General features: G+C 48.5%; 6 protein-coding genes and 1 long non-coding RNA gene across 12 annotated transcripts; 5 read left to right on the top strand and 2 right to left on the bottom strand.

Moving 5' to 3' along the window:
- Positions 1-656: 656 nt before the first annotated feature.
- Positions 657-6334, top strand: TMCO6 (transmembrane and coiled-coil domains 6). 4 transcript variants are annotated; one of them, XR_012067509.1, is made up of 12 exons: positions 657-849; positions 983-1092; positions 2365-2480; positions 2588-2771; positions 3017-3121; positions 3298-3383; positions 3617-3733; positions 4409-4520; positions 4635-4821; positions 4965-5059; positions 5498-5637; positions 5881-6334. XR_012067509.1 is itself a non-coding variant. In XM_072956228.1 (12 exons), exons 7-12 carry the CDS (start codon positions 3648-3650, stop codon positions 5992-5994), a joined length of 762 nt encoding a protein of 253 aa, XP_072812329.1. In that variant the 5' UTR covers positions 657-845; positions 983-1092; positions 2365-2480; positions 2588-2771; positions 3017-3121; positions 3298-3383; positions 3617-3647; the 3' UTR covers positions 5995-6334. The 4 variants fall into 4 exon arrangements, 3 of the variants coding, with proteins under 3 accessions (XP_072812329.1, XP_006204610.1, XP_015094970.1); XM_072956228.1 differs by having other exon boundaries at positions 657-845; positions 5470-5637; XM_006204548.4 differs by having other exon boundaries at positions 5470-5637.
- Positions 3740-4398, top strand: LOC102545034 (large ribosomal subunit protein eL34-like). The gene has a single exon (XM_072956261.1). The coding sequence runs from the start codon at positions 3953-3955 to the stop codon at positions 4304-4306; it is 354 nt and encodes a 117-aa protein (XP_072812362.1). The 5' UTR covers positions 3740-3952; the 3' UTR covers positions 4307-4398.
- NDUFA2 (NADH:ubiquinone oxidoreductase subunit A2) lies at positions 6296-8455 on the bottom strand. Its single transcript, XM_006204549.4, has 3 exons — positions 8222-8455; positions 7989-8095; positions 6296-6607 (listed from the first exon to the last, which is right to left on the bottom strand). The coding sequence occupies exons 1-3, from the start codon at positions 8320-8322 to the stop codon at positions 6516-6518; spliced, it is 300 nt and encodes a 99-aa protein (XP_006204611.1). The 5' UTR covers positions 8323-8455; the 3' UTR covers positions 6296-6515.
- Positions 8456-8492: 37 nt separating this feature from the next.
- IK (IK cytokine) lies at positions 8493-19470 on the top strand. The gene is made up of 20 exons (XM_006204547.4): positions 8493-8634; positions 9187-9253; positions 10746-10838; positions 11300-11359; positions 12176-12343; positions 12523-12637; positions 13096-13166; positions 13270-13316; positions 14363-14526; positions 15401-15509; positions 15852-15891; positions 16052-16271; positions 16521-16539; positions 17007-17085; positions 17374-17454; positions 17701-17758; positions 18587-18675; positions 18879-18987; positions 19161-19195; positions 19278-19470. Exons 1-20 carry the CDS (start codon positions 8619-8621, stop codon positions 19303-19305), a joined length of 1668 nt encoding a protein of 555 aa, XP_006204609.1. The 5' UTR covers positions 8493-8618; the 3' UTR covers positions 19306-19470.
- A 21-nt stretch (positions 19471-19491) lies between these two features.
- Positions 19492-20536, top strand: LOC140691897 (uncharacterized). The gene is made up of 3 exons (XR_012067518.1): positions 19492-19559; positions 20097-20157; positions 20372-20536. It is a non-coding gene; the product is annotated as an uncharacterized lncRNA (long non-coding RNA).
- Positions 20537-20605: 69 nt separating this feature from the next.
- Positions 20606-25046, top strand: WDR55 (WD repeat domain 55). Its single transcript, XM_006204546.4, has 7 exons — positions 20606-20956; positions 23259-23359; positions 23438-23525; positions 23627-23806; positions 23902-24001; positions 24089-24258; positions 24342-25046. Exons 1-7 carry the CDS (start codon positions 20769-20771, stop codon positions 24661-24663), a joined length of 1149 nt encoding a protein of 382 aa, XP_006204608.1. The 5' UTR covers positions 20606-20768; the 3' UTR covers positions 24664-25046.
- Positions 24892-27863, bottom strand: DND1 (DND microRNA-mediated repression inhibitor 1). Of its 3 annotated transcripts, none has more exons than XM_072956243.1 (4): positions 27582-27863; positions 27362-27479; positions 26516-27218; positions 24892-25825 (listed from the first exon to the last, which is right to left on the bottom strand). In XM_072956243.1, the coding sequence occupies exons 2-4, from the start codon at positions 27377-27379 to the stop codon at positions 25368-25370; spliced, it is 1179 nt and encodes a 392-aa protein (XP_072812344.1). In that variant the 5' UTR covers positions 27380-27479; positions 27582-27863; the 3' UTR covers positions 24892-25367. The 3 variants fall into 3 exon arrangements, with proteins under 3 accessions (XP_072812344.1, XP_072812351.1, XP_031528260.2); XM_072956250.1 differs by having other exon boundaries at positions 26516-27215; XM_031672400.2 differs by having other exon boundaries at positions 26516-26977.
- Positions 27864-27971: the final 108 nt, after the last annotated feature.

Here is a 27971-nt window from a genome sequence, read left to right as displayed (position 1 = left end):
AATTTGGATTTTGAGGGTAAGGAACACGGTTTTTAATTCACCAGTGTTTCCCCATACCCAGTAGATTAGTGGTGCTTAAAATTTGATGAAAGAATTACTTTGTCCTAAGAATAATGCTATTCACTTTTATGCAGAACAGTGACATTGTTGCCTAATTTTTCTCACCCGTCTAATGGGGATAATTGTCATAGCGAACATTCAATAAGATTATGCGCGTCCAGCGTTTAGCTCTTCACAGCCGTGTTATCGGTGAAACGGCTTCCATTATCTTCCTAGAACTCGGGGTAGTTTTGAATGTTTGTTTAGGAAGTGTTAGGGGTAGGGACGTTATGTTTGCTGGAAGGTGGCGCTAGTGTCCGGGGCCGTCGGGGTCGAGGTTGAGTTATTCTCCTAGATTTGAAGCAGAGAAACCGAAGTGCGGCTGCTCAGAATTCTCTTGGCTTTCCGCCTAGGTCCCACCCTACCTCTAGCCTTCGCGCCGCCCCTCCCGCCCTCGCGCCGCCCCTCCCGCCCTCGCCCTGCCAGTCCTCTGTTCTCGCTCCTCCTCTCTCCTCCTCTGCCTGCCCCACCCTCCCTTGGCCCCGCCCCGCCCCAGCCGGTGGCCGCGCCCCCTCGTCCCGCCCCGCCTTCACTTCACTCCGTGCTCTGCTGGCTGGCACCGCCCCTTCCGCCCTGCGTTGTGGCTGCGCGAGCGCTACAGGCTTCCAGGCCTCTGTTCCCTTTTCCCGGTTCTCAACTTGGTGCAAATTTCCTCCAGCTCCACCATGTGGAGCCGACGGCAGCGCCGCCTCAGGCCGTTGAGCTGCGGAGTGGAGGAGCTACGGTGCCGCCGGCGGGAGCGAGAGGCAGGTGTGGGCGGGTGGGGGAGCACGGGAGAATGGGGGATGGCAGTAGGAGACGAGGTGAGGAAGCCGCCTGGGTCGGAGACGAGTTCTGGGTCCTGGGTGCCCCTCCCACGCTCAGGCGGCTCCTTTGCCCCTAGCACTGCGGAAGGCGCGGAGAGAGCAGCAGCTGGTCAGCAAGAGGCTGCTGAGAGACGAAGACCCGGAGAAAGCTGAAGGATATGTGGCTGTGATCCTTGGAGAAGCCGAGGTGAGGGGGCAGGGTACGTGGTGAGGTCAACACCATCTGGCGGCAAATTCCTTCTCGAGTACTTGAGTTATGCCGCCAGACCTGAACGCGGTCCCTTCAACACCTCCATCTATCTAGTGGGCCAAGCCTGAAACCGGGAATTCATCCGAGATAACTCGTGTCCCTCATCCAACATCATCATCCAGTCCAAGATGGTTTTTGGGTGTTTTGTTTGTTTGTTTTTACCTCCTAAACAGCTGTGGAGTCTTTACGTGCCCTTGCCAATGCAATTGCCACGATCCTCTTCTCTGCATACTTAAAGCAGGGCTTTACATTTTCGGCATCTAAAGTGGGTCTGCAGAATCTTAATCATACTAATTGTTTGCTTGTTTTTATAGTTTCTTCACCTGGACTTTAAATCCACAATAACCTGAACCTTATTTGTCATCACTGAAAACTCAGATGCCTGTACAGCATCTGGCATATACTCATTTATGGAAAAAGTGAATGAAATAATTTTTTTTAGTTCATTTATTCATTCAGCAAGCCTTGGGCATCCTCCGTGTTTATATTATCTATTTACATATGTAGTTTATAAAGCACTTACACCTAGGTTATACCATTTATTCATGTGTGCTTACTTTATGGCACAACGCCTGTGCTGGGTACTGAGATACATAAAGATTAAAAAGAGAATCCTTTTCTTTGAAGTGTTTACAGCCCAGTGAAGAGACAGATATGCTCCCACATGATGGAAACATGAGGTACAATAGAAACCCCTGAGTCTGCCAAAGGAAGCCAGAAGGGGCTAACATCCCAGAGGCAGTAAGGGAGTGGAGAACCTGGAGAGGGTATACTGCGCCGAAGAAATAGATTGTACAAAATTTGAAAGCGTTAAAAAACAAGTCCTGTTGTGCTTGGTGGTGTTGCATTGTAGGTTGCATGGGGAGAATGGCTGGAGGGGTAGGTTATGCCAGGTTGAGAGGTTTAAATGTTATCCTTAAAATAAGCCAGTAAGAAGTCAGGGTAGATGTTATTCTTATTTTTCAGGTGAGAAACTGAGGTTTAGGTCCCCTGTAGAGTAAGTGGCAAGGCTGGTATTAAACTGCGTTTTGAGTACCTCTTCTGTCCACTCTACTGTAAAGTTGGTACATAGCTATATTAGTGTGAATGACAAGTTCTAGGGATTGTGCCATATTGGAGGGCACACGGGAAGTGGGCAGAGCAGGATTCATGCCTTGCTTTCTGGCAACTGTGTGTTGCCACCTCTCTTCTTCCTGTCCTGGGTCGTAGATCCAGCAGTTCCTTCGGTTAGCCCAGCGGGGGACAGAGGAAAAGGAGAGAGAGAAGGCTCTGGTCAGCCTTCGTCGAGGCTTGCAGCACCCTGAGACGCAGCAGGCCTTCATCAGGTCAGTGTGGGTGGTATGAGTGGGTGGCTGGGGCTCTGAGGGATGGATGGGAGCGTGGAGGAGAATGGGCCACAGGCTGAGCAGGGCTCTGGTGCTCACTTGTGTAGGCTGGAGGGCAGCATTCGGACCCTGGTCGGGCTCTTGACCAGCAACCAGGCCCTGCTGCAGCTAGAGGCGGCTCGCTGCCTTCATGAGCTCTCTCATTCTGAGCTGTCTGCAGTGGCTGAGGCCTGCCTGCCGGCTACTTCCTACCTTCTCACCTACCTCTCCGGTCACAGCTCAGACTTTATAGTAAGCTCTATCCCTTCCTTCCTTATTCTTGGTTTGGATTTAAAAATTTGCTTGTGGGTCCAGTTTGAGCTGGCAGCTAGAGAAAAGAAGAAAACCTGTTTCCCCTGATGCCACAGGCATACGTACACCCATCATCTCCCATTCCTCTGTACCCAGATCCCTAGGGTTAGGGATGCTCCATCCACCCCACCCCTACCCCAGCCTGAGACAGGCCAAGCCCAGTGATTTTGTCATCCTGCTCTCAGGAGCTCTGTCTGTATACACTGGGTAACCTGATCGTGGAGAGTGAGGCTGTGAGAAGGCAGCTCCTGCCACAGGGCATTGTTCCAGCCTTGGCTGCCTGCATCCAGGTGAGTGTCCATTTCCTTTCTTCCTCCCTGGGCAACCCTCCCGTCATGTCTCTCTACATGCACTGCCTGCTTTGGTTAGGCACTTCCAGCCTCTGCCCTGTGCTAAGAGGTTGAAAGTCTCAGGAAATCTTACAGCCTGTGTTCCAGAGTCAAATCCCTTCTATGTCTGCTTCTAGTCCCCCCATCTGACTGTGCTGGAAGCCCTTGGATACGCCTTGTCCCAGCTTCTGCAGGCTAAGGAAGCTCCAGAGAAGATCATCCCGTAAGTAAAATTGGGTCTTCACATGTGCAGGCAGGTGTGACTTACTTGTTAGTGTAGCCCCTGGATGCCTGGTAGAGTTTTGTTTCCATGGCTGTTGCACATTTTAGCTCCATGTGCCTGACTGGGAGGAGCTTTGGGTTTGGACACTTTGCCACCTGCTATTAGGGTTTGGGAAGAGTGGCTGGCATCTTGCCTTCTGTGGTTCCTACTCATATCTCTGCTTCTACTGGCAGCTCTGTCCTGGGCTCCACTCTCCCCCAGCACATGCTGCAACTGTTGCAACCTGGCCCAAAGCTGAACCTTGGGGTCGCTGTGGAGTTTGCCTGGTGTCTTCACTACATAATCTGCAGGTAACACAGGCCAGTTGAAGAAAGTGCCATAGGCCTCCCCTGGAGTTTCCTTCCATGACACTCAGGTTTTTGAACTTTGGTTTCTGGAATTGTAGTGGTGAGTTTTCTTCCTTCTGTGGTCCTCTCTTCTTGAAGCCCTGGAAACCCACAAACCTAGGCCATTTGTTGATTTAAAGGTAGGATTGGCTCTTCCGGGGACCATATCTAGAGGCATTCAGAATGGTCCAGTGTTTGACATACTGTCATAGGCTGTCCTACAGTACAGCCTCTAACAAAGCTAGGCTGTCCCAAACTTCTGGTAATAGAATTGTTTACCTTTATACCAAGAAAGTTGGGAAAGCACCAAAATCCACATGCGGCGTGTGCCCAGGCCCACTTCCAGGAGTTCGTGATGTGAGACCTCAAGGTCTTATGGGACTGTCTAAAACAAAAAAGCATGTCAGCCGGGCTTATGATGGTTCCTTGTGTGCTAAACGTGTCTGTGACAGGATCAAGTGTGCTTTCCTTATTGAGGAGCAGAAAATCATTGTGAAAGTATTGAAAGCACAAGCACAGAGTCAGAAAGCTAAATAAAAAATGAAGCTTTTTTGAGTGATAAAAAAATGAAACAGCAAAAAAATAAAAAAATAAAGGTAGGATTGACTGAGTAGTGACTACTGGCTTCCTATTGCCCAGCCAGGTCAATAATGCCCTGCTCATCACCCATGGGGCTCTGTCCACTCTGGGGCTGCTGCTGTTGGACTTGGCTGGGGCTGTCCAGAGAACTGAGGATGCAGGACTGGAGCTGGTAGGTGAAGAGGTCGGGTCAAGATCTGGGCAATGTCTCTTCTTACTCTGCTCCTGCTTCCATGTGCAGGTTGCCCCTTGCTCCTTACACCTGACCCCCAACTCCTCTTTGCAGCTGGCATGCCCTGTGCTTCGGTGTCTAAGCAACTTGCTAACAGAGGCAGCAGTGGAGGCCGTGGGAGAGCAAATGCAGCTCCGAGATGAGCGTGTTGTGGCAGCCTTATTTATCCTTCTGCAGTTCTTCCTCCAGAAACAGCCCAGCCTGCTTCCTGAGGGCCTCTGGCTTCTTAATAACCTCACTGGTAAGCACTGTAATGTGCCTAGGCCTGGACCGTTAGATGCTGGGAATACTTCCTCATGGCCTGGGCTGGGGTGGGTAGCACTGGACCTGAGGTGGTTTCAGGCCCCAGTTAGAGGAACTTCACCCTGACATTTTCCTTTCCAGCAAACAGTCCTAGTTTCTGCACCTCCTTGCTCTCCCTGGATCTGATTGAGCCCCTCTTGCGGTTGTTGTCAGTATCTAATGTGGTGAGCGTATTGGTAGGTATTAAGGTCACTTGGGTCCAAGATCGGGTGGCCTGAGTATAAACAGTGGGAGCCGACCTAAGCCTCCAGATGTATCCTTAGCTGAGAGCTGGCAGGTGGTGTGGTGTGGATGGCTTCAGGGCCAGACCATCAGTCATAGACCAGATGGTCTAGGTGTGTGTCCCTAAACCGCGGTGTACTAGTAACTAACCTTGGGCAAGTCAACGAACCATCTTAAGTGTCAGTTTCCTTATTTATAATTGGGAATGGTAATCCTACCTGGGGGCAGCTGAGGTAGGATTTACAGAATATGCATATAAAAGTGGTTGGCATAGTGCTTGGGCACATGGTCAGTACTCCAGAGAAGCTATTGTTACAATCTTTGGCTTTCCTCTGTGGGGTTGTGTACATGTATCTGTCCGCAGGTGCTCACAGTTGTGTGCAACGTTGCAGAGAAAGGTCCTGCTTATTGTCAGCGTCTCTGGCCAGGGCCCCTGCTCCCCTCCTTGCTGGACACATTGGTCTTCTCTGACACTGAAGTAGTAGGCCAGAGTTTGGAGCTGCTGCAATTGCTGTTCCTCTATCAGCCAGGGGTGAGTTTCTGGCCTTGGTCCCCAGTCCCCCTGTTCTGAAGCCTCTGGTCTCACCCTGGCCCCTTTCTTTCTAGTCTTAACTTTAGTCACTTCTCTGGGCCTAGCTAGCCTAGGCTAGAACTTCTGTCTTCTTGTTGGGAATGCGCTATCTTCCAAGAAGAGGTGGGCTAACCTGTAAGGCTGTGGGAGTTGAGTATTAGGGCTCAGGGATGCTGTGTTGAATCCTTTTTTTCCCACTCTCAGGCTGTCCAGGCCTTCTTGCAGCAATCAGGGCTGCAGGCCCTACAGAGGCATGAGGAGGTGGCACAGCTCCAGGATCGTGTGCGTGCTCTCCAGCAGACAGCTCGGCATGGGTGACTTGGCTTCTCCGTGTCACATACTCCACTCTTTAACTACCACCCCACCAACTTCCTGGCCCACAGAGCCCCTTTTGAGGGTTTAGAACCATAATGATGTGTCATGCTCTCTGCTCCCACATTTGAGCCTAAGCCTTGTCTAAGGGATCCCAGCTCCTCCTCATCACCCAGCATTGTCCAGACAGGAGGGCCAAGAGGGAACTCAGTGGCCTACTTAATCTCGGTCCTTGGAATCTCCTCTTTTCTTGTTCTTTCTTTCCCCGGCCTTTTAAAAAATTCTTTTTGTTTCAGCAGCTGATGGCTTTTGATGGGACAGAATAAAGTTTTATTTTTATATTCAACTGCTTTGCCTCAGTTGGTTGTACAGTAAGGGGTAGAAGGTGGAATGAGGAACAGAACGTCCTGAGACAGCATTTTCAGCCCAAGCTTTATAAAGAACAGAAGAACACATTTGTCCACATTGTACCCAGTCCAGCAAAGCCCAGGCTGTAGGGCTGTTGCTCTTACTCCTCAGCAGAAGCTTCAAGCTTTGCCACTTAGCACATTCTCCAGGGCTCTGGTTACCTGATCCGCACTGAAGTTGTTCAAAGAGACATTCTTCTCTTGGCCAAATGCTGAGGAGAGAAGGAGGTACTTAAATATCTGCTTTGCACTATTGGGGCTACCAAATATAATAAAAGGTCTTTGTCTCCAACTTACAGTCTTGTTATGCCTAATATTTATCCAATGTGTCTAAAATGCACTAGGAAGCTAACGTCCAGCTAGAATTTGGGCTGATTCTGGGTGGTCACAATGGGAAGCAAAGTGTTTCATGGAAGTTTTATGGGGCATGAGAGACATTTATTAACTATTGTGAGCAGTGCATTGCACGGGTCTAGCCTTTCTGTGGTCCCCAGTCAATGGCTCCCATAGCCATCTAGTATAATAAAGTTATTTTGTCCACCTCCTTTTCTAGTCTACTGGTTTTTGGAAGGAGAGACTTTTTTCCTCCTCCAAACAATTTTTAGTGCATGGCATACTGTAGTTGTCCACTGTTGAAACTGATCTGCCTTGGGTATGATTCCCCGCCTGCCCCTAGATATTTCTAGGGTAATGTGTAGTTAAAAGCTGTGATTAAAATACTATTATCGGGGGAGGGTATAGCTCAGTGGTAGAGTGCCTTCCTAGCATGCAGGAGGTCCTGGGTTCAATCCCCACTACTTCCATTAAATAAACAAACCTAATTACCCCCCAATAAATTAAAAACATTATAAAGTAAGTACAAATATTTATGCATGCCCCCATATATCAGGAAACATGATAATAGTTTTAAGACTGGGGTAAAATAAAACAGGGATAAGGGGAAACGTTACATAACTGGCCAGGGAATGCCTTTTTGAGGAAGTGATATGTAAGTTCAGACCTGAAAAATAACCTGAATTGTAACAAAGAGCCAGCCACAGAAGCCTGGCAGAAGTCAATTCTAGGAATTCTATGTTTCACAGAATTGTTGATTCAGCTTTCTAATCTCTACAATGAGAAAAACGAATCCACCTTTCATATAATTAATGAAGATTAAGTGAGATTTCGGCAGGAAAGCACTCAGCACAAAGCCTAGTAAGTGCTCAACACAGTCCATTAGTTTAGGTTTTTACTATTGAGATTTTAACTCTCTACGGACTGGCACTGACCACATAGAACCTGGAAGGACCTATATTGATGGGAATTGACCAGCATCTCTCCTCCCCTATCTGAAGCCTGTTCTGAATTAACAAAAAAGACAGTTCCTCGTCCCTGTGCAGGACCGGGCCCGCCTCCACATAGATGTGACTTAGGACACAAAGCATCCTATAATTTTGCGAAAGTATATTTCCTTATATGCAACAAGGTCAAAGCAAGGTTGAAGTTCGAGTTCCAGTCCCCCTACAGGTTTCTGCGTGACCTTGGGCGGCCTTTTCTCTTCTTGAACCCTTGTTACCTCACCAGGGTCCCAGGTCCCAGGTGTCCCGCGCTCACCGTAGCGGGCCCAGAGCTTGGGCTGCACATCGGAGCACTCGCGGATTAGGATGGGCAGGTCGGGGTTCGCCTTCTTCAGCTCCACATAGCGTTTCTCGATGAAGTCCCTGCGGAGCCGGAGAGAGCACCGCGTGTGCGGTGTGGGCGCGGGCCTCCCCAAACACCAGGGAGGACGAGGTCGTGACCCCGGTGCCCCTAAGCCCGCCCGCCTGCCTCACCTTGCGGCGCCTCACCTGACACCCTGGCTGCCGGGCGATCGCTGGCATAAGTGGATGCGAATCTCACGCAGGCCCAGTTTGGCCGCGATCCCCCGACTTGCTGCGGCCGCCGCCATCTCTGCAACTATCCAATCATCCGCCCTAGACCTTCCGGCCCAGTGACCTTGTCAGGTCAATCGCGGACGCTTCAGTCCCGCGATAGGTTGGCTTACGTAGGGGAAGGGGCCAATCTTAGCCAATGCCATAAAAGCAGTGCAGGGTTCGCAGTTCCCCTCGTTCTCGGGTTTCTCCGCCTACGGCGGGTGCGAAAGGCACTGTGGGTGGAGTCCTGAGGTGCATTGTGGGGAAGCGCCTGTGGTTGCTGTGTTGTGGCATCCTCGGTCGTTGTCGGCGTTAAAACACCGCGGACGAAATGCCGGAGCGAGATAGTAAGGCTTGGATCATCTGCCCTTTCTTCCCCGCGGGACTAGGGACACTTGGAGCGTTATTTTGGCCTCAGAGTTTAAGCCGGGTGTGTGTGTGTATGTGAGGCTGGAGGGGGGGCCGGGAGAGTGACGCTTGGAGCATGGCGAGTCCGTTGGGCCCCTAGCGAGGCCAGCAGCTCCAGACTGTTCCTAAACCTTGTCCTTGCCCCAAACCACGACAGAAGAGTTTTATCTGTGAACAAACCTCAACCTCCATTACTTAATTTGGGGTTACGCCAATTTATCTTTCCGGTAGTATCTTAGATGTTATTTTCAGGAAGTCTTTGCTGATCCTCCAGCGCTGTTACGGGGCCCCCTGCTCTGGGCTCCCGCAGCTCCTTGTATTTTCCTACTTAAGCCCTTGTTACGTTGTATTGTCACTGTCACTGTTCTTCCTAACTAGATTGTGAGCAACTTGACAGGAAAATACATTGGTATTTTTACACTATATCCCCATCTTTTGCACAGGACCTGACAAAAGAGATTGATTAAATTAATGTCAATTCTTTTTCTTAGGTGAGCCGTTCTCCAACCCTTTGGCCCCAGATGGCCACGATGTGGATGATCCTCACTCTTTCCACCAGTGAGTGTTTTGATGTAGAACCATGGGAATGAGCTGGGTATTAAGTGGTGGTGGTGATGGTGAAAGATTTCTGAATGTCTTGTCAGCAAGGACAGTAAAAAAAAAAAAAAATCATACCACTTACCCCTTTATCTCCGTGAACTTTAACTGGATCAGGCCAACTGCATAGAAGTATTAAAGGGGAAATTATGGCAGGGAGAATGCTAGTTTTTGAAATTGATGTTTAAAAAATAAAATAAAGTTGATGTTTAATTGCATATTATATAGGAATTAATTATTGTCGACAATTAAAGCATCAGGATAAGGTTAATGTTGTCTTTGATAACATCCCCAATTCCAGTCCCTTTCTTGGAGGTAACCAGTGTTACCTTTTTAACTTGTATCTTTTCTTCCTACTCTTTTTAAATGCATTTATATTCATACATGCATATCCGAGTAAAATATATCATTGCTTTGTGAATTAAAATATTAAAATTAAGTTGTGTTATATTGTATATATATCATTTTGCCACCTGCTTTTTTCCCCTTCTCAGTATCTTGGACGTTATTTTCATGGCAGTGACAAGGACTCCCCTCTTGACCAAACTCTAGTCAGTCTTCTCCAAGTCTTCTATTTTGACCAGGCCTGCTGAACCCAGTTTTAGCAAAGAATCCTGCCACAGTATGGAGAATCCCATCAATCAATCAAGGAGATCCAACAACTCCTCTTGATATCTAATCATATTGCTCTTCCACCCAACCCTTGATGTCCATCCAAGTAATTTTCTATAAATTCCCAATTATCCCTGTTGTATTCAGAGTTAAGTTTCAGTCCCTCTCCCTTTTTGCAATAGTTTTGGTTCCTATTATAGTAGTCTTGAATAAAGTCTTCCTTGGGGAGACCCAGCAAGATTCTTTGCTAAAACTGGGCTCAGCAAGTCAATGAAAAGGCCTAATCAGAAGGGGGCTTAAAGGAAGCTTACTAAAGTTTGGTCAAAGAGTGAGACCTTGTCACTGTACCGGTTAAAATGACTTCTTATACTGTCAGTGCTTTCTTCCCCACATTTGGGAAACACTTTCACAGTTTATTTAGTCTCCAGTTAATGGATGTTTAGGTGATTTCCAAGTTTTCATTAGTTTCAAAACTGTAATTCAACCTCTTTCACAGGCCTTCTTATACACGTGCCAGTAATTGGCCAGGTTATATATAGATGGAGTTGCTGGGTCATAGGATATTGCACATTTAAATTTTAAGATAGATAACGACCAATCTCCAAATTGTCCAAACTGATTTATATTCCCATCAGCGATATATGAGAGTATCCACTTCCCAAGTTGTCACTTGTTCTTCATTTAGCAAACTTTTTAGTAGTTAACACTCTGATGCATTAAAAGTGGCATATCTTTGTTTTAATTTATATTTCCCTGATTTCTAGTAATGTGAACCATATTTTTTACATACTCCTTTCCCAGTTCTTATTGGTTACTAATTTTTAAAATTCTTGCCTTCTAGATCGAAACTCACCAATGAAGACTTCAGGAAACTTCTCATGACCCCAAGGGCTGCACCCACCTCTGCACCACCCTCTAAGTCTCGTCACCATGAGTAAGTTCTGAGGTGATCCAATCTTGTCTTCCATCTCCTTCCTACAGAAAATCTACTGAACTCGATGTCTTAGGAACTAGAAAGCTAGTTCTTTTTTAAAGTCTGTGATTCTGATTCTCTTCCTCTGGAGACTGAATCTGTTCCATGGAGCACTTGTACTAGAGTTGCTTCTTTTGCTTGAATGGGTAGATATCTGGGTCCATTCCAGCCCCACAGACTCAGATTCTAGGACACATATTTGGGGATATATAATTTTAATAGTCCTTCAGTTGCTTGTGATGCTTTCTAAAGCTTCATAACTGGTTGCCTACAAGGATGGACATGGATCTCGGCCTGACTGAAACTGGTCAGCTGTTGCTTTGGTCAGTATTCTAGGCCTTTCTTCAATCCTCAGGGCCACTACTTGGGGTTTCTGGGGCTGTGGCAATATTTTGCCATCAGTGAATTTTTTTCTTTTCTAGGATGCCAAGGGAGTACAATGAGGATGAAGATCCAGCTGCGCGAAGGAGAAAAAAGAAAAGGTGAAGGAAGGATGGAGTATTGGGTTTTAAGGTGTATAGTATTGGGGAAAAGAAGTGGGGCCAGTTATGAGGCTAGAGACAGGTTTTCCTTTCTTGTCCTGAGGTTCTCTGCTTTCTCAGTGGAGTGGAATGATATTTAGAATGGCAGTTTAGGGCTTTGGAATTAGCCTGTGGTGTTTTAATCTCATCTTTCAGTTTCTGGGCATCTTGCTTAACCTCTCTAATCCTCAATATTCTCATGGGTAGAATCAAGATGGTGATAATAACTTTTATCACATTATCATGAGGATCCTGTGATAGTCCATGTAAACACTTAGTACCAGTATCTGCCATATAGTAACTCCCCAACAAATCTTGGCTGCCATCATCATTATTGTCATCGCTATTACTTGTATGATAGTAAGCTTCCTAGACCTGGTACTTTGCTTTTCCTCTCTTCTTGGGGAGGACTGACAAGGAGTGATTTATTTTCAGTTGAAATTTGGAAGGTGATAAAAATTCAGATGACTTCCTGGTTGCTGTCTGGAAGTCTCATACCTGTAGAGATTCAGTCATGTAGAGCTGGGTGGCATTAAGGGATTCTGAAGGGACAGATGGAGTGTCCTGAGGTGACATCAGAATAGTATATCTGTGAGCTAGAAGATGGCTGCAGTTGTGATTTTGAGGACTATCGAGAGGTGGTCAGAAGTTCTATTAGGACGTATATGAGCATTCACCATTGAGAGCTGGATGAAGGTATGGGGAAACAGGAACAGTTCTGCTGACCTTGGGATAGCAGCTGGTAAGCCTTACACATTTGCCTTTCACTGGTCACAGTTATTATGCCAAGCTTCGCCAACAAGAGATTGAGAGAGAGAGAGAACTAGCAGAGAAGTACCGGGACCGTGCCAAGGAACGGCGGGATGGCGTGAACAAAGATTATGAGGAAACTGAGCTGATCAGCACCACAGCTAACTACAGGGCTGTGGGCCCGACTGCTGAGGCGTGAGTATTGAGCGGGCCAGGGCGTGGTTCCCTCAGCATTGTAGAGTCATACAGTGGCAATGTGAATTCTTCCTCACATTTTCCCTGCTTTGGAAAGCCATTTCCCCATGCCAAGCCATTTCAGGAGGCGCTTGCCACCTACAAAGGACTGTCCTAATGTGGTCTCTTTCATTATACAGGGATAAATCAGCTGCAGAGAAGAGAAGACAGTTGATCCAGGAGTCCAAATTCTTGGGTGGTGACATGGAACACACCCACTTGGTGAAAGGCTTGGATTTTGCTCTACTCCAAAAGGTGAGCCTTGGTTGGTGGGTGGAGAGTAATGCTAGAGCGCTGCATGTTCTTGTATGGGCCTTTCGGGGTGAGGAGGGAGACTACTGTTAGTTGAGATCATCTAAAAGGACTAACGGTGGCCCTGCTGTAGGACTAGTTGCATCTTTCAAGTCTCAGCCTCAGTTTTATCTTCTTGGGAAAAAACCTCCTCTGATCACCCAGGTGTGGTTAAGTCTCCCCACTCCTTACCTCCCACTTCCTGCATCCTTGCACAGCTCTTCTGTATCACTTACACCAGGTGTCACACTTTGTTGTTTAGTTGTTTACTTTGTCTCTCCTGCTATAAGCTCCATTAGGGCAAGGACTATATTGTCCTGTTTAGTACTGATTCTTAGTTCCTGGCATAGTGTGGTATAATGGTGTTCAGTAAAGATACGGAAAATGAATAGGTGTCTAAGCCCTACTTGCTTTCCTCTTAGGTACGAGCTGAGATTGCCAGTAAAGAGAAAGAGGAGGAAGAACTGATGGAAAAGCCCCAGAAAGAAACCAAGTAAGTAAACATCACATCAGGGAGAGCTTGAGAGTTTAGAAAGTTGGAGCCTAAAGTAGGAACACATTAAGCAAAAATGTTTTTTTTGTTGTTGTTTTTTCAGGAAAGATGAGGATCCTGAAAATAAAATTGAATTTAAAACACGTTTAGGTGAGTACAGGATTTCTACACTAGTGGCTGTGCATTCCAGGTGAATTGGAGGGAATTTAGTGCTCTGGGCAGGATCTGCTCCCCCTTTACCTCAGCCTACTTTTTTCCCTCTCTTTTTTTGCCCCCACACCTGCTAGTTCCCACAAAATCCTCTAATACAACTCAGATGTGGACTTAGTTATTTTATATATATTACTGATGTCTCCTCAGTTAGGTTGGAAGCTCTTTGAGATCTGGGCTGATCCTTTAAGGGAGGTAGCATGGTTGGTGATTAAAAGCTCAGAACTCAGAAGCCTGCATTTGAATCCCATGGTGAAATCACACTAAGCCTGTGATTTTGGGTGCAACTGGCTTAACTTCTCAGCTCCTGTTTGCTTGCAAAAATGGTGTCAACATTCACCTCATAGAATTATTGGGATGAAGAGAAATAATGTGTGTAATGTGCCTGTCACACTGAGCATGTAGTAGAGCTATTTTTTCCATCATCATGAATATTACCTTACATGTCATCCTTCTGCCCAGGGCCTAATACAATGCTAGGTACATAGTGCCCTTGAGAAGACAGTGTAGGAAGGGTGGATGAGAGCTTAGCCGTCGGAGTTAAACTGCCAGGGTCCCATTCTTTGTTCTGTCATTTAGTAGCTGTAGGACTTACGGTGGTCATTATGACTTAAGTGGTAGTAAATCACAGCTCTCAGCCTTAGTATTCTTTTAAAAAAATTTTTTTTGGGGGTGAGGGAATTAGATTTATTTATTTACTTATTTATTTTTTAACAGAGGTACTAGGGATTGAACCTAGGACCTTGTGTATTCTAAGAACTCCCTCTACCACTGAACTATACCCTGTCCCGGCCTTAGCCCTAGTATTCTTATCAGTTAAAAGGAGATAATAGTGCCTACCTCACCAGGTTGTTGTGAAGATTCAACTGAGCAAGGCGTGCATAGCACTTGGTGTGGTGGCTGGCACAAAGTAAGCACTTAGCAAATGGCAGCTGTTATTGTAAAAGGTTCTCATTGGCTCCTGGCTGCTCTTTCTTTCTTTGTAGGCAGAAATGTTTACCGCATGCTCTTCAAGAGCAAAGCATATGAGCGGAATGAGCTGTTTCTTCCGGGCCGCATGGCCTATGTGGTAGACCTGGATGATGAGTATGCTGACACGGACATCCCCACTACTCTTATTCGTAGCAAAGCTGATTGTCCCACCATGGAGGTGAGTGGAGTCCTGAGAGCCTGCCACATGAGCCCCAAACCTGGGGATCAGTCTCGATTCTGCCCTAAGCCTCATCTACCACAGTTAACCCATCACCAAGTCCTATCTACCTTTTGACTTCCTATGTCTCAGTTGAATCCATTTGCTTTTCTCTGTCTCCACCAATAACACAATAACATTATAGTGTAAGCCATCATGTCTTGCTGGAACTATTAAAAGAGGCCCCTAATTAGGCTACCCCACGTCCACCCTGGTTCCCTTCCAATATCCTATTTATTTTTATTATTGAGATGTAATTCACATACCATACAATTCACTTCTTTAAAGTGTACAATTCAGTGGCTTTTAATATATTCATAGACTTGTACAACCATCATCACAGGCAATTTTAAATCATTTTTCATCACCTCCCAAAAAACCTGGTACTCTTTAGCCATTACCACTCCCCCATCTTTCCATCCCCTCTTCCATTATGATTTTTACATATTACCAGAATGATCATTTCACAGTGTGAATTTTTGTCTGATCACATTTAGAAGCTTGCAGTGCTTTCTTATTGTTAAGATAAAGAGCAAAATCTTTATTATGGCCTGTGAGGCCATGTAACTCCTGGCCTTTCCAGCCTCTTTTTTACCATGCATCCCTGTTTGTTCTCCAATCATCCTGGCTTTCTTGAATGTACTAGATTCACTTTTGACCCAGGCCTTTGCATGCTGTTTCATATGTCTTGAATGTCCTTCCACAACACTTCCTTTCTCTGTCTTCACCTAGTTAATTCTAACTCATCCTTCAATTTGTTAAGTAAATGAATGAATGAATAAATGAAGAGATTCCTGCTCAGTGGGATAACATTCTTGCTTCTTGGGGTTTTCAGGCTCAGACCACATTGACCACAAATGACATTGTTATCAGCAAGCTCACCCAGATCCTTTCTTACCTGAGGCAGGGTACCCGCAACAAGAAGCTCAAAAAGAAGGATAAAGGTAACTTGGAGGGTTAGGGGGAGAAGCATTTGAGGATGGAACCAAGGTCTCCAGGTCTCCTTCTTCTGTCTTCAGAATATTGGGATGTTCTTGGGGACCAGAGAAAAATGGGAGCAGTGGAGCACTGGCAAAGAGATGGTTACATCCAAGTTCTGTCTGCTTGATGCACCCGGGAAGCAGTGGGCAGCTTTGAGGCATGAGGAGGGAGAGTATGGGTAGCTTTTGTTGTCTTATTTTCTGAACAGAAGATGTTTAAAAGGGCATTGCGAGCTGGAGAGTGTGGTTAGGCTGAGTGGGAATTAGCTCAGGAGTGCTTTCCTCACTCCTCTCTTTACATTACAGGGAAAATGGAAGAGAAGAAACCCCCCGAGGCTGACATGAAGTATGTATCCCAGCCCCTGCCCTCTGATCTGAGGAAGGAAGGGCTTCTGGGTTTCTTATTTTTGGCATTTAGGGGGCCCTCGGTGTAGGATTCTGGCAAAATGGCCAGGGGAAATGGAAGACTGTGTGACTTTGTCAGCTAGGGATCTCTGTTTTCCTAGTATATTTGAAGACATTGGGGATTATGTACCCTCCACAACCAAGACGCCTCGGGACAAGGAGCGGGAGAGATATCGGGAACGGGAGCGTGATCGGGAGAGAGACAGAGACCGAGACAGAGAGCGGGAACGAGAACGAGATCGAGAGCGGGAGCGAGATCGTGAGAGAGAGGAGGAGAAGAAGAGGCACAGCTATTTTGAGAAGCCAAAAGTGGACGACGAGGTGAGATGTAGTCCCGGGTACGAGGTGGTGAAGCTGCCCATCTCTGCCTGCCCAGCCAGGTACAGGACCCCTCTGGTATATAGGTGCCTCCTGGCTCCATAGCAGCAACTGGGGGTCACCTAATCCAGAGAAGGAACCATCCTGAAACTGGGGGCAAGGGGTGGGGTAGGGAGTTGATTCAAACTTGGGAGCGAGATGAATGGGGATCCCTTATGGTGACACTCACTTTAGCTTCTGTTTTCTTTCCAGCCGATGGATGTTGACAAAGGTGAGTTTCATCCAAAGCATCTTGCATTGGCTCTGGCAGTCTTGCTTTCGTCTGGGCTGAGAGTCTGACCCAGAGCACAGAGCTGCTAATGGTGAGAGGGTGAGACTGAGGGACTTTCTAGTTCTGGATTCTCAAAAGATCCATGTCTTGTCTTATGGAATAGACAGAAGATGAGCCTGGAGCTCCATCTACCTTCCCAGGCAATGGGAGGGCATATTTGCTCTGTTAGATATAATTTTCCAGCTGTGGGGTTCTGAGGATGTGAGGCAGGTTGAGCAGACAATATTCTGGGCACACTACTGATCTCAACCAGAGTAGCTCATTTTTAGTTGGAATTTGATTAAAACTTTATTAGCTAAAGGGTTCTGTTGCTTAAAAAATTCTTAGAAACAGGTTGGAAGTGTGTTGTGGGGAAGGGGTTGTAAGTTCCTCATTTCAAAGTCTGAACAGAGTTATTTTTCCTCCAGGACCCGGATCTGCCAAGGAGTTAATCAAGTCAATCAATGAAAAGTTTGCTGGATCTGCCGGCTGGGAAGGCACTGAATCATATCCTTTATTTCAGAATGTTCTTGGGTTCTAGAGAACTCTTCTTTTTTTAATTCCAACTCCACCTGCCTCCCTGCTTCCCCACAATCTCCTCACCCCCATCTTCCTCTTTCTCTTTTGTGCTGAATTTTGACAAGGATGAAGTCATTACTTTCCCCTTTCTCAGAGGACCCATTTATGTTCACAGCCCTCTCCTTAGAGTTTTCATGTTGGGTCTTCTAGCCCTTGGCCCTTCCTGCTTGAAGTTTTTCTGCTGTTGGTAGAATTATTTGCCTTAACATAGCTTACACTGAAGAAGCCAGAGGACAAGAAGCAGCTGGGAGATTTCTTTGGCATGTCAAACAGCTATGCTGAGTGCTACCCAGCCACGTACGTAAGACTCTGTTAAAGAAGGGAGGCTGGGATGATTGGAGAACAAGTTGGGGGAATGGGGAGTGAGGTGGAAATTTGATTTGCTAGGACCCATGGGGACTTCTTGATATTCTGTTAGGCTCTACGAGGGATGTCTAGGAGGGATGGTTTTTCCTGGGCACGTAGCCTCTTAGTGGATAGGCTTCCAAATGAAGCATAGGGGTCTGGGTCTGCACCATCTGTTTAACTATTGTTTCTCTTTAGGATGGATGACATGGCCGTGGACAGTGACGAGGAGGTGGATTATAGCAAAATGGACCAGGTATGGAGTTGGAAGGATGGGTTGGGGCAGTTATTGTTTAGTATATATCCCCTTCCCTACACCCAAAGAATCTGTTTCATTTCCTGGGCCTCAACTTTCTCCAGCTGCAGCCTTAAGAGCAGCAGCACGGTTGGAGTGGGGGTGGGGGCGGGTGGGGGGGCAGTCTTGGGGAACTTAACTGTTTTAAAGCATCTGTACAAAGTCAAATGAGATAGACCAAAAATATATTTCTTTTTATTTTCTGTAAAGTACCAGGCTTTGATTTCCATCTTAGGCAGTAAACAAGCCTTTAGTGCATATGTAGAAAGAGCAGAAGAAATTTCAGTTTTTAGAAAATAACTTGACTTTTATTCTAGCCAGGATTGCATTTTCCTCTCAGTCTTAAAACAAACAAACAAACAAACAAACAAAAAAGCCCACCAACAAACATTAACATCATTAATGGTCAAGAAATGTTATCCATTTTCCCCTCATTCTCTCTATACTGCATGATTTAATTCCATCTTAGATCCTTGCTTAACCATGGCTCTGCCATTAGTTTTGTGACCTTGCTAACTTAGTGCTTATGCCTGTTTCCTCATTAGGAAAATGGAAAGAAATACAGTTCTCAGTAGTTTTTGAGACAGTTAAATAAGATACATGTTTAGTGTTCAGAATAATACCTGGCACATAGTAAGTACATAGAAAACATTTATTATTGTTGATTAGGGTAGGATTTATGAATGATAAAACCTGGGATTATGGGAGAGACTGAATTTAATCAAGGGCTAAAATTCCATTTCCACTGACATCTCTTCCTCACCTGCCCCCCATTCTATCCTGCAACAGGGTAACAAGAAGGGCCCTTTAGGCCGTTGGGACTTTGATACCCAGGAGGAATACAGCGAGTATATGAACAACAAGGAGGCACTGCCCAAGTAAGTCTTGGTACTAAATACAGCCAGGGAGTGAGGAGAGGGATGGTGATAGGGGTGGACTAGCCCACACCAGGTTAGAGAGTATAATCTGGCTGAAACATTCCCAAATAGGTTCTCTGCTCACAGGGTCCTCTGGGAAGAGCTTGCTACTGCTATGCAACCTCTGATGTCTTCTTCCCTCAACTGCCCTTTTTTCCCCTCAGGGCTGCATTCCAGTATGGCATCAAGATGTCTGAAGGGCGGAAAACAAGGCGGTTCAAGGAGACCAATGACAAAGCAGAGCTTGATCGCCAGTGGAAAAAGATTAGTGCTGTGAGTGGGACTGGTTCTCCCTGGGAAGGCTTCAGCTGGGAGGAGACACTAGGCCACAGATTCAGGAACAGGCAGAGGGTCAGACAGCCATGGAAGTAGGAGAGGTCAGCCTTGGGTCTCAGGTGAGCTTAGATTGGCCGCATAAATATTGACTATAACTGTTGTTTTTGTAGATTATTGAGAAGAGGAAGAAGATGGAAGCCGATGGGTGAGCAGCATTATTCTTCCTCTGTGAGACTGATAGAAATTGTTTAGTGTTTTGCTTATGCTCATTTCTTCTTCCATTGCAGGGTTGAAGTGAAACGACCAAAATACTAATCTTTGGTTCCAGCTCCAAGAATAATCTCCACAAAGATGTGCTCCTCACTGCTTGCTTTCTATAATTCCAGAAAAAAATTGCAAGGTTTTGTGTGTGTGTGTGTGTGAATGTATGTAACATTTTATTGTCTAATCTTTTGGTTCCATTAAAATTGATTAACCTGCTGTCTTGTCTTCTCTATGTTGAGGGCCCAGATGCACCAAGAGGGCTACTAATTCCACTGAATGTATAAAAATCAGATGGAGGAAGTCAGGTCAGTCCTGTCCTGAGCTGTGGGTCTAAATTCCTAAGCAGGATGTATATTAGCCAAGGTGCCCAGTGGAGAAGGGAAGAATGACCCTCACTGATACCAAGAAATAGACAGAGGAATGTAAGGGTGACTGGTCTTAAATGTCACTCATTTAAGCCCATCTGGGGACCTAGTCTTAGGGCAGAGATTCCCTGGGAATTAGGGTCAACCCAGTGGCCTGCCAGTCTGACCCCAAGGTTGTGCACACTGGGTTCTAGGTGAAGGCACCTGATGAGAAACACCTGTGGGAACAGAAACCTTTCACAAGTTTATGCCCTGCTGGGAGCTTTAGTAATTCTAAGCACAAATCACTGCTTACCTAGCTGAAGGGATAGACTTGGGGAAGTGCCTTGGGGAATCCCTGTCCCTGGCCAGAAGGGTTTGGTGCCCTTCAACATACTGAAAAGTTTGTCAAGGTACAAAGTGGGCTCCCTGGCCTCTGGAATCTTTGGTAACTGAAATGTCCAGGACGTCAACTGTTGTGCCCACTTTCCTCTTCAGCAACTCCATGCCAGCTCTGAGCACTGGTGGTCCAGTCCTGCTGAGGGTCTGCAGCCAAACGGTAGGAACAGGCTGGAAGTTGTTGCTTTGTCTATGAGAACAAAGACGGCTGCACCTTAAGCATGTGCGCAGGCGGCCTGCAGTCTATGACCCCGGGCTGTCAGATTCTTGCGGCGTGGGTCTTTGTTGCTTACTGACTAAACTGGCTGCCGCTTGTCATGGTCTTGGGCTTCACCAAGACACGGATGACTGGCATCCCCATCTTCTATCCCCAGGGCAGACGTCATCCTTACTGATTGCAGGAGGGAGTACCAAACTGTCAGCGTCTATCAGGATAAGCAGAATGGACTTAAACGCAGTTCCTAACTTTACATGAAGAGACCAAGAAGGGGACTGACGGTTGCGCCGTCTGGCCGGTCCTGGAATCCTCTCCAGGGCAACACAGGGAAGTAGCTGACTGAGGTGCACGGCCTCCTCGGGTCGGTTCCACCCATAAGCAGGGTCTGGCCCCGCCTTTTCCGGGTTACGGAGAACGCCCTGACGCCACATCCGGTCCGGCCCCCCCGGTCCGGCCCCCGACCCGGAAGCGGTGCCCTGGGTCACTCCTCCCACCGGGTGACTGGTTGTTAGGCTCACTGTGCGACTGCTGCGCGGCTAGGAATCCTCCGATGCATGGACGGCACGTGTGAGGGAAGGCCCGCTGAGGATGGGAGCGACGAGGACCCCGACTCCACGGAAGCCCCAGCTCGGAGCCGGGACACTCCGGAAGACATCGTGCTGGAAGCTCCGGCCAGTGGGTTAGCGTTCCACCCGGCCCGCGATCTCCTGGCAGCGGGGGACGTGGACGGGGATGTGTTCGTGTAAGTGCGAGGCAGGGCTCGGGGCGCGGTGACTGTGGTGGGCACGGTGGCTACCCGGTGTGGAAACTCCGTTGTGATGGGGCTAGGATGAAGAGGGAAAGTTACAGGAATACTAATTTTACAAGTAACATTCGGCTCTAACCAAGTGACCACACAAATTTCTTGAAAGAGTTGAAAGAAAGACAGTTGTTGGATGTCGTGACGAAGCCCGGACAAGTAGGCGAACAAATAAGTAGCAAGACAAGCAGATGTTCGGGACAATGTTATTTTCCACCGGATTGTATTATGTTGGTACTGAAATAGGACCAGCGGGGCCCCCTGTTTTCGCCTCTTGCCCACTTTAACTGATCTTTCAAAAACACAAGTCCGACCATCTCACTTTCTTGATTAAAACCCTTCAATAGTTTACCTTTGCTTTTAGGATTAAGTCCAGACTCCTTAATCCAGCTTTCAGGGCCTTGACAATCCGGCTCTTGCTCGCTTTACTTTTTGCTTTCTGTGCTTATTTATCCTTACCTTTTTAATGTATCTTAAAGCTTCAGCTCCTTTGTACGTATTCCTTCCGCCTGGAAAATTCCTTTCCCTTACTTGCACCTACTGTTCCTGAACTCTCAACATCTCTTCACTCTTCCAGCATGCTGCAAACGACTACCTGTTAGATTCTACCTTGGTACCAGATACCTTTTTCTCATAAACTTCTTAATGGTGTGTAGTCATACATCCATTTGCGTAATTATTTGAATGTGATCTCTTCCACCAAAAAAACACTTTTTTTTCAAACATTTTTGGCTTCACCTCACAGTAAAAATACCTTCTATATTACGTGTGATGCACCCTACTATTTTCTGGTTTATTTCATTCTATCGTTATTGCGAGCACACACATAAAATGTTGATTGCAGCTCACAAACGGGTCCAGACTAGAGTTTGAAAAACAATGTTCTGGAGTGTCATCTGTATTCTGTTAAGTTCTCCATTGTATCTCCTGCTTCTAGCCCAGGGTGTGTGCTCAGTACATGTTTGTGAACAAAAGATGTAGGCTGGAAGCAGTGAAAAGCCACTGAAGGCTTTAACCAGGAGAGTTGTGCTATCAGATTTAATGAATTTAAACCCCAAACCTGTCATTAACTGCAAAGGCTTTGGGCAAGTTAACTTCCGTGTTTTCACATTTGAAAATGGAAACAATCATACGTACTTTGCAGAGAGGTTTACCACGACTATTCGTATTTATAGTGCCAGACACTTGGGAGTCACCCCAGGCCTCCACCTTTCTTCACACCCCCATTGTTTCCATTCCTCTCCTCTTTCCTGCCCTCAGCCACTGCCTTCTGGCAGGCCTCTAACTTCTCCCATGATCATTCTAAAGAGGTTCCTTTCCCCCAAAGGATTCAGTTCAGACTTCTGCTTGGCCTGTATGGTTGTCTCAAGCCCAGTCCAGCTGATCTTTCCAGATTCAGTCATACATCTCACTTGAACGCTCCTCATTCCTTATCTCTGCCCTGGCGGGACACTGACATCTGCCTCCAGTATCTGCCCCTTGTTCTCTGCCAGGTGAAATACTCATTCTTCATGATCCAACTCACATCATGTCATCACTTTAGGTAGCTTTCCGAGGCCCTCTTCCCTCCCAAGTGTTCAATCTGTGAATGTTTATTAAGCAGCTTTTTCATGCTGGGCACTGGGACAGGGCAAACAGTAAGTATACCCAGTTCTACCCGCCTGGAACTAACCAGCAAGTATGCACTTATTCATTTGGCCCTTTTTGAAGACCTGCTGAAGCAGGCACTGAGGATAATCTCTGGACAGGTACTTGCCTCAAAGCTGAGTTTATGGGCTGGTACCTCTGCTCCACCTCCATTTTCATCCTACCTCCTCTTCAACATGGGGTCATGATGTGCTGTGATTAATTGTGGCTTTCTCTTGGTCCCAAAGACCTAGAGTGTTAAGATCCCTGTCTTACTAATCTTTACATTTCCTACTTCTAGGGCTGGTCTTCTGTCACTAATTTAGCAAATATTTCTGGACCTTCAGTGATCCGCACCTAATCTTTCCCCAGGCTAGGGCTTTCAAGGATGCTGAAGAGGGGTGAGGTGGGGTCAGGTCATGAAAATGTATGTTGAATGAAAAAAAACCCTAACATTTGAAGCTCACTGAAAATGGGAAAATGGGATGGTAAGCTCCTGGGGCTGGGAGATGTGCAAGCAGGAACTCCTAGTAGAGTGGAAGGTTAGTTGGTTGGTCTTTACACTCCATGCATCCCAGGTGAGGTCTGGGGTCAGTCACTCTTCTTCCATTCTCCCTAGCTTTTCCTACTCCTGCCAAGAGGGAGAAACCAAGGAGCTCTGGTCCTCAGGTCACCACCTCAAGTCCTGCCGAGCCGTTGTCTTCTCTGAAGATGGGCAGAGTGAGTATTAGGGAAGGCAGTGTGATGGTGGGAAGGGGAGCAGTGAGCAGCACTGTAACCTGGACATTTTCTCCCCAGAACTTGTTACTGTCTCCAAGGACAAAGCCATCCACATTCTAGATGTGGAGCAGGGCCGACTGGAAAGACGCATTTCCAAGGCTCATGGGTAAGGGGAAGCCAATTGTGCATTGAGGTGAGGGGAAAGGATTGATTGGTACATCCCTACTGGGACAAAGGTTTTCCAAGAAGTTCTATACCTGTCTCCAGTGCTCCCATCAACAGCCTGCTGCTGGTGGATGAGAATGTTCTGGCCACTGGGGATGACACAGGTGGCATCCGCCTATGGGACCAGCGGAAGGAGGGCCCCTTAATGGATATGCGGCAGCATGAGGAGTATATCGCTGACATGGCTCTGGACCCAGCGAAGAAGCTGCTGCTGACAGCCAGGTACAGCCTCAAAGCAGTGACCCCTCCTTCCCTGCGTTAAATGTCTTCCTCACTGGGAGCCTCCAGCCTGGTCTGCTCCTTTGCTCTCTCTACAGTGGAGATGGCTGCCTTGGTGTCTTCAACATCAAGCGACGCCGGTTCGAGTTGCTCTCAGAGCCACAGTCTGGAGACCTGACCTCTGTCACACTCATGAAAGTATAGCTGGGCAAGGCAGGATGGGGGTGTGCTAGGGACTCGGTCTGAGGTGGCTCCACAAACATGGTTTGCCTTATTTCCCTGCAGTGTGGGAAGAAGGTGGCCTGTGGCTCCAGCGAAGGTACCATCTACCTATTCAACTGGAATGGTTTTGGGGCCACAAGTGACCGCTTTGCCTTGAGAGCTGAGTCCATCGACTGTATGGTTCCGGTGACTGAGAGTCTGCTGTGTACCGGCTCTACTGATGGAATCATCAGGTGAGAGAAGCCAGATGGCCCTCAGGTCACAGCAAGGGCAGACCTAACCAGCCAAGACCCAACACTCTTTTCTTTCTGCCCAGGGCTGTCAATATCCTGCCAAACCGAGTGGTAGGCAGTGTGGGCCAGCATGCCGGGGAGCCTGTGGAGAAGCTGGCCCTCTCCCACTGTGGCCGCTTCCTGGCCAGCAGTGGCCATGACCAGCGTCTCAAGTTTTGGGACATGGCCCAGCTGCGGGCTGTGGTGGTGGATGACTACCGTCGCCGCAAAAAAAAAGGAGGGCCCCTTCGAGCACTGAGCAGCAAGGCCTGGAGCACTGATGACTTCTTTGCAGGACTGAGGGAGGAGGGAGTGGACTCCACAGTTCGGGAGGAAGAGAAGGAGAGTGAGGACGACAGTGACTGAGGGGATGACTGAACCTCAGGATTGGTTCTCAGTGGGCAAGAGTCTTACTTCCTGGGCTGGATTCCCCAGAGAGGCTGGGAATTTAAAATACCCTATTGTGCACGAAAGATGCACAGAGGGTCAGGACTCAGCAACAGATGTGGGGAAGTACTTGCCCTGTAGCAGCTGTTCACTCCACCAGTGTTGAGATAAACCCACAGCTGGGGTAAGACAGCACGGACACAGGTGTACACCAACCAGGGGTTTAATATAAATACAACCAGCATAGAAAAAGTCAAAACTACACATACACCAAAACCAGAATGCCAAGTGGTGGGGGCAAAGGCACATTTCTGACCTTTTGGCTTAGCCAGCCTTCAAATAAAAACATCAACAAAGACAAATCAAGAAAATAAGAAGCAGATTCATGCTAAGCTGTGGGAGAGAGGGAGGGTGGGTGGGTGTGCGTCACACAGAACAACTATGGGGTCAGGTCAGACCATGGGCTGGGAGGGGAAGGCAAGGTCCCTTACCACAACTTAGCCAAACCTGAGCTGTCCCAGGTGCACTGGGGCCCTGCCCCAGCTGGGAGGCTCTGTCAGGCCTAGTGTAGGGTCCATGCTCCTCCCCTTCTTGGGATTAGATGGTGGCTGCCCAGGCCTGCTGGGCCAAGGACTGAAACAGGCCCCGCTTACTTGTTCAGGCTGCCTGTGGAGAAGATGAGGTCACTGCTGAACCATTGTACCTGCCTCAGCCCCAAAAGACCGCAGGAGGCTGGCCCCAGACTCACTCAGTGCCTCCAGCAGCTGTGCAGACACAGCCTCCTTGGCCACTTCATGCCCATCCTGCCCATCCCGGGCAATCACAACCCAGATGAGGCCACTGAAGGGCACTGGATGCCCAGGGATCACCACCTGGTACCAGAAGCGGTGCCAGCCAGCAAAGCCTGTGCCCAAACACTTGGTGAGGAACACTGGGCTACCCAGGTTCATCTGTTGGCACATCAGCTGCAGGGTAGCCTGAGCCCCTTGGAACTCTAGCTTGTCCCCGGCCAGGGCCAACTGACTGCTCTCTGGCTGTAGGCACCGCAGCGAGGGACCAACAAGCTGCTGACGGAGTCGCTGCTTCAGGTCTGGCTTGAGCCACTCCACAGCCACCTGCTCTCCACAGAGGCGTGACTGCCCTGCAGGAAAAAAGGTAGAGACAGGGCAGGTCTAAGCCCTGGGCCCAAGCCCCCAGACCCTGTGAGTCCTCTGGAGTCACAAAGGCCTGTTCAATATCTAACCTCCCCATTTCCTGGCAGTGTGACTTCAGGCAAGTTAAATAACTTCTCCAGGCTTCACTGTGTTTATTTACAAAGTGGGTGTAATAACTGCTATCTTCTGAGTGTCCTTGGAGAACTGGTTGATGCAGGCTTTGTCTACCTCATAACCATCACAATAGCTAACCTTTACCATGAATACTTGCCAAAAAGTAGAGAATGTGTTAAGTGCTGCTGAATTCTCACAACAGTCTGAGAAAGCAGGTTCTATAGTGGATAAAAGGTAGGCATAGTTCGATAGCCTTAGGCGGGTCAATTTTTCTTAACACAGTCCCCTCATATCTAAAGAGCAACATCATTCTGTTCCATTGGAATGTGGAGAATTTAGCCAGGAGATAATGCCTGTGAAGTGCTAGGTATAGGTAAGCACTAGTTGACAGCATCAGTGGAAATTTAAAAGCCTGAGGTCAAACAGTTTATGTCGGAAATGCAGGCGTGCTTGATCCTAAGGTCTCGAGACTTTAACCCGCTGTGCTGACAGGTACAGGTAAAGTGCCCGGCAGAACGGGTTTGGCCCCAACCAGCGGCCCCCCCCGCAGTCTCCACCCCTACCTTCCACTAGAGCCTTTTTGGCCATGGCTGCGGCGCGGTGCGAGCTGAACTTGAGCAGCGCGATTTGCGCGGGCGCCGGCCCAGGGCTGGGCAGCAGCAGCGCCTCCTGCAGGCCAGGGCCCAGCGGCTGCAGCGCGAGCAGTAGCGCGTGGCGGCTCAGACCCGGCGGCAGCCGGTCCACGCTCAGCTCGCACTTCTCGGTGCTTCGGCACACGAGCAGCTGGCAGGACGGCCGCAGCGGGTGGTTGTGCAGCGTGGCGATGGCCGCCTGGGCGCCGCGCCGCGAGCTGTAGCGGGCGTAAGCGAAGCCGCGGTTAAGGCCGCTGAAGGTCATCATCAGGCGAAATTCGTAGAGGCGGCCCACACGTTGGAACAGTGGGATCAGCTGGTGCTCGTACACGTCCTGGGGCAGCCGCCCGATAAACACCTCTGACCCGGCTGGCGGCGGGCTGCCCACCCATCCTGGGAGGAGGGGATGGGGAGGGAGAACCGTCATCCACCCGGATGGTTCCGGGTTCGGGGCCCAAGGACCCAGCGCGAGAAGGGCTATGTATGCAAAAGTCTGTGAAATGGGTACACCGTACTCCGCCGGATCGCTGGCATAATTGGGTGGCTGATCTAAAATCAAGACTGGCACCTTAAGACTGGCTCCTTCCTCGACGGCGCGGGACGGTGGGAAGCCACAGAAAAGAAGTTTCATCTGCTTGGGGGCGGGGGTAACGGGTAGTTAGGGGTTTCTGACTGTGTAGCCTCGGGGTAGGCGCCCCCTCCCCACAAATGCGGCGGGTTGGGGCCGTCGAGGCCTGCGTAGCCCCCCAGCAGGCGCAGGGACAGGGACTACCGTACCTGGGGGTGGCCCGCCATACTTCCTCTGCCCGTTCACCTGCACCAGGCGGATGCCCGTCTCCCTGACCCACGCCTCCAGCGCCGCCTTGTTCTCTGGATTCACCCTCTCACACCATAGCTGAGGGGGAAAGGGCAGGTTGGAGTCGCCGATTGCCGCGACCACCCCCACCGCCCCAGTGATGCGGAGGGCTCATCGACCCCCTGGTAGCCAACCACTTACCTCACACTCCCGCTTGGACTGCATGGCTCTCCCGCTGGCTTCCTCGTACCCCCTTTATAACCTCCTCCCTGTCTGCCTATCTGGAAGCTTCCCTACCCCTCCACCCCCCCAAGCTCTCATTGGCTCTGAGCAAGACCCCGCCTCCCAAGGGGGCGGGGGTATCCACCGCACGTGCGCCGCGGGAACCTCCGACAGTCAGGTGAAAGCTAGAGACCCTAGCGGATGGGTCTGCGGCAGCCCCACCGCCGGAAACATGGCTCGCAAACTGGCAGGATGGACGGGCGGCGAGAACGTCAGGGCCCCTTCAGCCGGCGGAGGAGCCCGTGGGGGCTACTGTAAGTCTCTCTCCACATTTTCCACCGCTGAAGTGGTCGCAGTGGGAGGCCCAGG

The sequence above is a fragment of the Vicugna pacos genome, chromosome 3, assembly GCF_048564905.1.
Source record: "Vicugna pacos chromosome 3, VicPac4, whole genome shotgun sequence".
Classification (NCBI taxonomy): domain Eukaryota; kingdom Metazoa; phylum Chordata; class Mammalia; order Artiodactyla; family Camelidae; genus Vicugna; species Vicugna pacos.
This window is presented reverse-complemented; position numbering and strand designations above follow the sequence as displayed.